Genomic DNA, 8,407 nt, shown 5'->3' with positions numbered 1-8,407 from the left:
GGATCGGGAGGTTGCGATGCACCCCCAGTCACGCTCAGGGTGGGGCCGATTGGGGGGTTGGGGCACCGCCCCCTGTCACACTCAAGGCAGGGTTGATGGGGAGGTTGCAGCGCACCCCCTGTCACACACAGAGCAGGGCCAATCAGGGGGTTGGGGCGCTGCCCCCTGTCACTCACAGAGCAGGGCCCATCAGGGGGGTTGGGGCTCCGTACACTGTCACGCACAGAGCAGGGTCCATCAGGGGGTTGGGGGAGCTCCCCCGTCACGCACAGAGCAGGGCCCATCAGGGGGTTGGGGGAGCTCCCCCCTGTCACGCACAGAGTAGGGCCGATAGGGGAGTTGGGGCACTGCCCCCTGTCACACACAGAGCAGGGGCAGATCAGGGGGTTGGGGCGCCGCACCCTGTCACACTCAGGGCAGGGCTGATGGGGGAGGTTATGGCTCTACCCCGTCACACACAGAGGCAGGGCCCTTTAGGGGAGGGGGTTGGGGCGCCGCACCCTGTCACACACAGAGCTGCAGGGCGATCAGGGGGTTGGGGGAGCTCCCCCCCTATCAGGCACAGAGCAGGGCTGATCAGGGGGTTGGGGCGCCCTTCCCCCTGTCATGAACAGAGCAGTTGTGGATAGGGAGGTTGTGGCCCCGCCCCGTCACACACAGAGCCGCAGGGTGATCAGGGGGTTTGGGCGCTGCCCCTTGTCATGCTGATCCCGATGCCAGGAGGCCTCGCGACTCTGCTGATCCCGGTGCTGGGAGGCATATTACCCTTTTACTATATAGGATAGAGGCCTGGTGCATGGGTAGGGGCCGGCTGGTTTGCCCTGAAGGGTGTCCTGGATCAGGGTGGGGGTCCTGCTTGTGTGCCTGGCCAGCCTGGGTGAGGGGATGATGGCTGTTTGCAGCTGGTCACACCCCCTTCAGGGTGGGGGTCCCCACTGGGGTGCCTGGCCAGTCTGGGTGAGGGGCTGAGGGCTGTTTTCAGGCTGGCAGGTGACTGAAGCTCCCAACCACTCCTTTTTTTTTTTTCTTTTTTTATTCTGGGCCAGCTTTAGCTCTGAGGCTTGGTTCCAGCTCTTAGTCTTCGGCTGCTGAAAGCAGGTATCTGGTTTGTTTGGGTTCTATAATCGAAACACTGTTTCAACTCCAGCTCTGAGGCCGGGCTGGCTGAAAGCAGGTTTCTGGAGTTTTGTTTAGCTTCTCTATTTGTAACAATGTTTCAAACTGCAAGCTCATTGGCCGGCAGCGGCAGGCAGGGAACGTTGGCTTCCTCCGTCACTGAAGCAAGCAAGCCTCCTGTTCGCTTCAAGCTGCCTGGCTGCCGGCCGCCATCTTGGCTGGCAGTTAACATGCATATCGCCCTGATTAGCCAATGGGAAGGGTAGCGGAGGTATGGCTAATTACCATGTTTCTCTTTTATTAGATAGGATATATTCACATCCTAGTAGAAATTCTTACTTTAGCAGTGCAGAGATTTGTCCTGCAATATCATGTGATGTAACAATGTCATTTAAAACAGGATTTTATTTATTCTGCAGATTTTTCTAAATCCAAATTCCCATTAGCTTCATAGCAACTTTCCTTTCAGTAAATAATGTAAAAGTGGCTTTTAAAAAAAGTAGGATTGCCCTAACTGGTTTAGCTCAGTGGATAGAGCCTCGTCCTGTGGACTGAAAGGTCCCAGGTCCGATTCAGGTCAAGGGCATGTACCTTGGTTGCGGGCACATCCCCAGTGGGAAGTGTACAGGAGGCAGCTGATCCGTGTTTCTCTCTCATTGATGTTTCTAACTCTCTATCCCTCTCCCTCCCCCTCTGTAAAAAATCAATAAAATAAAAAAAGTATGATAGCCTGGACTCTTTCTCAAGAACTTCCACTGCATGCATTACTGTTGCCCCTTTTTGGATCATATGTGTGAATTTTTCATGGCTCTTGACCATGGCTAAAATAACCTGAGCTTGCTTCCCATCCCTAATAATAATTATGTTCTAGATAATTATTATGATGATGATCCTTTCTCCTCAGTAAAAAAGTAGTTGGACCAACCCCAAAAGGACTAGCCTCTTCCTCCTCTCATTCAGATTTTCTTCTGTTGCAGATTGGATTTGAGGATCCTCCCCTCCAGGGACAGGCTGCAGCTTCAGGGAGTGGGAATGGAGCTGATTCTGAGCCAGCACGCCATATCTTCTCCTTTTCCTGGTTGAACTCCCTGAACGAATGATGTTCATTCCAACTGCTGCCCCTCTGTCTGCCTGGCTGAAATGCACACAAGAAGCAAGGAACCTAGATGAAATTAATATGATGTAAATGATGAAAGGGACCTTGGAACAAGATTTCTGCAACAAAAGAAAAATCTTTAATTCCAGATGATTTATCTAACACATTAAGGGAAAACAGCTGCAGAAAGCATTCGGGAAAAGAAACTTGATCTTATGCAAATCTTTTATTGTGTGGGAAACAGTATGAAGGATGTGTCAGTATGGTATGTGTGAGCATGTGTCAGTAACAAGTGGCAAGTATTGAAAAAAGTAGGCTCTACATTCTTGTCTCTAATAGGCACTGGCTTTTGTTATTATATAATAGTAGCTCGTATTCTCTTTCCTTGTTAACAATGCATATGGTCAGTGAAATTCACTATTAATTTAGAAGTGACTGATTTATCAATATATGGACAAAAGGTAAATCAATGACCAAAGGTAAGATATGTTTCACAAAGGTTTCCTCTTTTCCATAATATATGTTGCTGGACGTATATCTAGAAATGTTCTTTGACTCTGGTGACACTTTCACAGTCCAGAAGGCTGAAGGCCTAGGACATTTCTTGTGACATTTTTCTAATCTAGTTTTAGATATGCAGATAACAAGCACTTTAATTGAGGAAAAAAAACTTTTTCACAGGAACCATCTATTTTCTCATGTATCCAATGAGGCACAATTTCATGTATTTAAATACATATATGTATGTATATATACACACACACATATATACACATATATGTACTACATTATATATGTATATATGTATATATTTAAATTGTTTTATTTGTCCCACCATAATGCCTCCTTCAGAACATAAATACAACTTTACTCTGTATGAACTCTGAAATAAATGCTGTTTTAAACAACTTAGTCTTATAATGATTTATTTGGTGTGTGTTTTTTATCTTATTAATCCATTAGTCAAGTTGTTTAAAGGGTCCCAAGGGAAGAAGCATCTTCATACATCCAAATTAATTTTGAAGTATTAATCAATTAATTTTTTTTTTACCTAGGGGTTTTATAGTCTTATATTTTACAATTAACTCCATGATTAATTTTGTGTTAATAATTGTGTAAGATGTTAAATTTTGGATGAGATTATTTTTTAAAATATATTTTTATTGAGCCATAACCGGTTTGGCTCAGTGGATAGAGCATCGGCCTGTGGACTGAAAGGTCCCAGGTTCGATTCCGGTCAAGGGCATGTACCTTGGTTGTGGGCACATCCCCAGAAGGGGGTGTGCAGGAGGCAGCTGATCGATGTTTCTTTCTCATTGATGTTTCTCTCTATCCCTCTCCCTTCCTCTCTGTAAAAAATCAATAAAATATATTTAATATATATATATATATATATATATATATATATATATTTATTGATTTCAGAGAGGAAGGGAGAGAGAGAGAGAGATAGAAACATCAATTATGAGAGAGAATCATTGATCAGCTGCCTCCTGTACACCCCCCACTGGGGATCAAGCCCACAACCTGGCATGTGACCCTGACCGGAATTGAACCTGGGACCCTTTAGTCCAGTCGTTGTCAACCTTTTGAACCTCATGGACCACTGGTTGGTGACTGCTGCTCCAAAGGTTTCCTTATACCAGTGCTCGCCAACCTTTTGGACCTCATGGACCACTAGTAGTAGTCCATAGGCCGATGCTCTATCCACTGAGCAAAACCAGCTAGTGCTCAATTGAATTTTTTAAGTTGTAACTAAACTACAAAAGGTGAATGCATTGTAAAACTAACTAGATGTGTTGTTTGAATTCAGAAGTGAATGGAGATAGTTTATATTACTAAAATGAAAGTGATTAGTGTTGGCATAAACATAAATGAGGAGGGTATTTGTGGAGGTATTAGAGTCAAAATATTTATAGAAATTGTCTCAAGTGCCATTTCATGGCAACTAAATTTAGTTGTTTTAAGTGGAGAGGCTATCAAACTTACTTAAACACAAGTAAAGACAAAATCCCTTGCATTTTTTTCTACTACAAATACAAAGATAAGCCAGTGGCTAACACAGATCCTGCAGTCTCCTTGGGTTCATCTCTGTACCTCAGATTACTCTTCTAAGATTGAGTTAAATAATTTGAGAAGTTGCTTCCATTAGAAGTAGGCATTGGAAAATGGCTTAGAAAAATTATTTATGATAGCAAAATAATGGCTGAATAATGTATGAGATTTTCTCATAGGAAAAAAAATGAGGCATTTGGCCCTATAGTTTGTAGAAGTGCCCTTCCTCAACCATTCTCCTCTTTCCCTTTCCACCTTCCCCAACCCTCCCCAATTAGTTTACATCTTATAGTTAATCAGGGCTAAATGTTATTTCCATTATGAATAGATCTTCCATGTATAGAATTAGCAAGTCTTAGAGCGGGAAGCAACTTCTCAAATTATTTAACTCAATCTTAGAAGAGTAATCTGAGGTACAGAGATGAACCCAAGGAGACTGCAGGATCTGTGTTAGCCACTGGTTTATCTTTGTATTTGTAGTAGAAAAAAATGCAAGGGATTTTGTCTTTACCTGTGTTTAAGTAAGTTTGGAGGAGTCCAATAGCTGAGACTATTTCTACTACTATCATTGAAAAGCAAAAGTAAGTCAGGATTACCTTTGCAGAGTTTATGAAAAATACTAGAGGCCCAGTACATGACATTCGTGCACTGGGGGGTTGTGGGGGAAGGGGTCCCTCAGCCCAGCTTGCGCCCTCTCACAGTCTGGGACCCCCTCAGGGGATGTCCACCTGCCAGCAGTCAGATATCCCCGGAAGGGTCCTTAGCACTGCTGGGGAGGCGGGAGCTCTGCCGAGCTTGCCAGCTGCAAGCCGGGCTTCTGGCTGAGCCCAGTTCTGCCTGTGGGAGCAACTAACCACCAGGGGGCAGCTCCTGCTTTGAGTATCTGCCCCCTGGTGGTCAGTACACGTCATAGTAACAGGTGGTTCTGTGGTTTGGTCAATTTGCATATTAGCCTTTTATTATGTAGGATAACTATTGAACATTCTATTACACAAACAAATTGACCAAGGATTGTAAGGATGTTTTATTACTGAAACATTTACAAGGAAAAGTTGATTCAAAGAGCTTACATGATTTCTCTCACCCACCAAAGAGAATTCAGACCACAGCAAAATCAATTGGGTGATTTCTGTCTGCTTCTTCAAAAACGTTTCCTCCTGGGTCTATACTCTTTTAAACACCATTAAAGACACCTGGAAATGGAAACTAAAAGTAGACAATACAAATACCATTTTGTTGCTATTACTGCACATGAATATACTTTGTGCATTCTAATTAAGGAGAACAGGTGCTCTTGTTATACATCCTCTACGTTTCAAGCTATATAAAAATAAACAAATGGTATCAGAGCCATGCTATGGTACAGAAGACTTTATTTTTTTTATTTTTTGCTAAATGCAGAATCGCTTTGGCCAAACGCACCGTTTCATTTCCCAACAATCTCCATCAGTTTCCTGTTGCTTTCAGCTTGCTGTGCTAACTTCTCCGCGTTGGCCATTTTCAAAACTTCTCTGAGGATGTGGAAGGTGAGATCCAGCGAGGTGGTAGTTTCCCTGGATCGCCCCTCCCTTTCCAGAGCCTCCTGGCGACCGCTGAGGGCGCTCTTAGCACGACGCTCAGCGGGACTCTTGAGAGGGCGCTGGGGAAGCGATCGCAGCTGCCTCAATGCGCGGAAAAAGTTGGCGGCTGCCTTGTGAGGGGAAAGGTGGCTGCTGCTGCGGCGGGCGAGGGGCGAGGAGGCTGACCAGAGGGGAGCAGCGGGGCTCTCATTGAGGTTACCTTGGCGGAAGAAGTATTCTTCCCCCGTGGTGAGCGGGACCGGCTGAACTGGAAGGACCTGCCGCCGTGGCGGCTGGAAGAAATCTAGGGGTTGGGGAAGTTGTGGGGCCTGTCGGGCGCCTGGGACAGGACCCCGGATGAGGAGGGCCCTGCATGGCGGGCAGGGCAGGAAAGCCAGGAGCAGGACGCCCGCGGACACCAGCAGCGGCAGTCTCATGTTAGAGGCACTAGGAGAAGGAAAGAGAGAAAGAAAGAGTTGATCACAGTTTAGCTCAATTGGGAGGTGCGGTGTGTGTGTGTGTGTGTGTGTGTGGCGGGGGGGGGCGGGGGAGGATGTCGTCTTCCCCACAGGACACAGACTTGGCTGGGGGCTCGGGCGGGCGCTGTCCGTGGTGCTGAAGCTCCCGAGGTAGGACTTACAGAGCTGGAGTGAAAGGGGGAGCAGGAAAGCGGACGCCTGCAGGACTAGGCACCAAAGCTCAGCCCCCTCGCCAGGCTGGAATGACCCCTCTCCTTCGGAAACCCCCAAAGGGACAGTCCCCGAATCCCCTTCCTAACGATCTCTAGAACTGATTTCCCGAGCTCTAGAGGATCTACAAATTTAAGACCTCAACTGGTCTTAACTCCCACTCCCTTTCGGATGTTTCAGCCTTTTCCTCCAAATGAAAAGCTGCGTTTCGTCCTCCTCCTCATCCATCCCTGCTCCAGCGCCCTTCTTCTGAGGATCGGGATCAATGGGGTGCTCATCTACACAGCCAGAAAGGAATAACTGGAAGTTCGGGTAACGATGAGTAGCCGTCTAAGTTTGCTTTTGCCACATCCCAGCTACTATCGGGATCTTGAGGCACAGTCAGCAAACACACACACACACACACACACACACACACACACACACACACACACCACTGGAAGGACAGGGCCAGGGCGCCGCAGTGAGCTCCATTGCAGCTCAGGCAGTGCAAAGTTGGAGCCGCGTTTCCGTCTAGGCTCCCTACCTGCTGAGGCGCTGCTGCAGATTAATGTCTCCGGGTTTTTTCAGGGGTTTTCTTTCTTTCTCCTTTCTGTTTCCACTGTGGGTTTTTTCTTCCCTCTTCCCTCTTCTCTTTTTCTTCAGCCTCTCAACGGACTTGGGCTCTGAGTTTCTCCACACCGGAGCCTGGAGTGGGATTTTATAGCGTCAATCCTCTTCAGAAATCACGCAGCATTTGCCTAATAAGCTGACGCTCTCTTGACAGCTCGATTGCGTGCTGCCTCTGCTCCTGCATAAATCATTGGGCCCTGCCAGGAAACCAGGGGCAGAATTTTTGCTCTCTCAACACTGAATCTCACATCCAATTATATCAACAGATATTTATCGCCTCCTTGGTGACGTCAACCAGTCCTAAAATGGAAGAGCTTCTTATGACTTGTCCATTGACAAAAATTCTTGAATGAAATTTGTCAAGCGTGAAAACATATTGACCTTTTACTAGGAAAGGCCAATTTAAGGATCAGAAAAAGAGACAGCGAATGGGAGGGGAAAGGAAGGGAGAGTTGGAGGAAAGAGAAGTCTATCAATGCACAGTCCTGCAGGGAAAGCAGCAACCACTTATAGGGGGTGGTTCCTGATCCTCTTCTTCCCTTGCCCTCCTAACTTCTCTGACCCGTTGTCTTGTGCAATACCTTGATATCTGAAAATATTCCTTTGCTAAGAGACAAAGTGTCCCATGGCCTTCCTGCCTGGATAAGAATGAAGAACAAGGAGATGGTAGTGTAGAGGCACTCAGCTTTTAAGCCTCTATTTGCTTTTTCCTCCCAATAACAGGTAATGGAATTATGAGTCTGCAGAGGCAAAACCAATAATACCAGTAAGTCTCCTAAAATGCAGGTCAAGCTTTTTAAATGATGGCAAGAGCTACTCCCATGATGAAGGGGCACAAACCAGGGACAGTCTGGGGTGCAGCAAAGATTTTAAGTTCTTCCAGAAGCTTACTTCTCCTCCATTGTCTCTTCTCTCAGTAATTGTGGACTTTTTAAATTACCAAATTAGAGAAAGGACCAGTGAGAGGTGCCTGAGTTAAACAATCTTTATCTAGTTGCAAACCCAACGAGAAAAGCATTGATTAACTTCCTATTCTATATTGGAAAAGGTTTAAACTGCTTGATAACAGGGCACGTTTGCACTGATGCATACTGAGCCTGTTAAAAGGTAAATTCATTCATTTTACTTCCACATACTATGATAGTATCCATATCAAGGGCACCCAGGTTGTTGTTTTTTTAATTAATCATTTCTTGTTCCAAATTCAAATGCGCTCCATGGGAGCCTGATAAGTAAATGCTCTCTGGCACTACCACAGAATGGAATGACTATAAAACCAC

General features: G+C 45.9%; 2 protein-coding genes across 2 annotated transcripts in view; one reads left to right on the top strand and one right to left on the bottom strand.

Annotated features, from left to right (window-relative positions):
• The window catches only part of TRIM55 (tripartite motif containing 55), a 39,464-nt gene extending 37,248 nt beyond the window's left edge, over positions 1 to 2,216 (top strand). Inside the window, exon 11 of the mRNA XM_023755500.1 lies at positions 2,094 to 2,216. Within this exon, the coding sequence (XP_023611268.1) occupies positions 2,094 to 2,216 (123 nt within the window). The remainder of the gene's footprint in view (positions 1 to 2,093) is intronic.
• Positions 2,217 to 5,693: 3,477 nt separating this feature from the next.
• Positions 5,694 to 7,065, bottom strand: CRH (corticotropin releasing hormone). The gene is made up of 2 exons (XM_023755412.1): positions 7,042 to 7,065; positions 5,694 to 6,273 (listed from the first exon to the last, which is right to left on the bottom strand). Exon 2 carries the CDS (start codon positions 6,261 to 6,263, stop codon positions 5,694 to 5,696), a length of 570 nt encoding a protein of 189 aa, XP_023611180.1. The 5' UTR covers positions 6,264 to 6,273; positions 7,042 to 7,065.
• Positions 7,066 to 8,407: the final 1,342 nt, after the last annotated feature.

This window comes from Myotis lucifugus, unplaced genomic scaffold (assembly GCF_000147115.1).
Source record: "Myotis lucifugus unplaced genomic scaffold, Myoluc2.0 scaffold_77, whole genome shotgun sequence".
NCBI classification, from domain to species: Eukaryota; Metazoa; Chordata; class Mammalia; order Chiroptera; family Vespertilionidae; genus Myotis; species Myotis lucifugus.
This window is presented reverse-complemented; position numbering and strand designations above follow the sequence as displayed.

Bases quoted from the DNA above. Each gene is read 5' to 3' on its own strand.
- CRH (XM_023755412.1), bottom strand. From the start codon at position 6,263: ATGAGACTGCCGCTGCTGGTGTCCGCGGGCGTCCTGCTCCTGGCTTTC.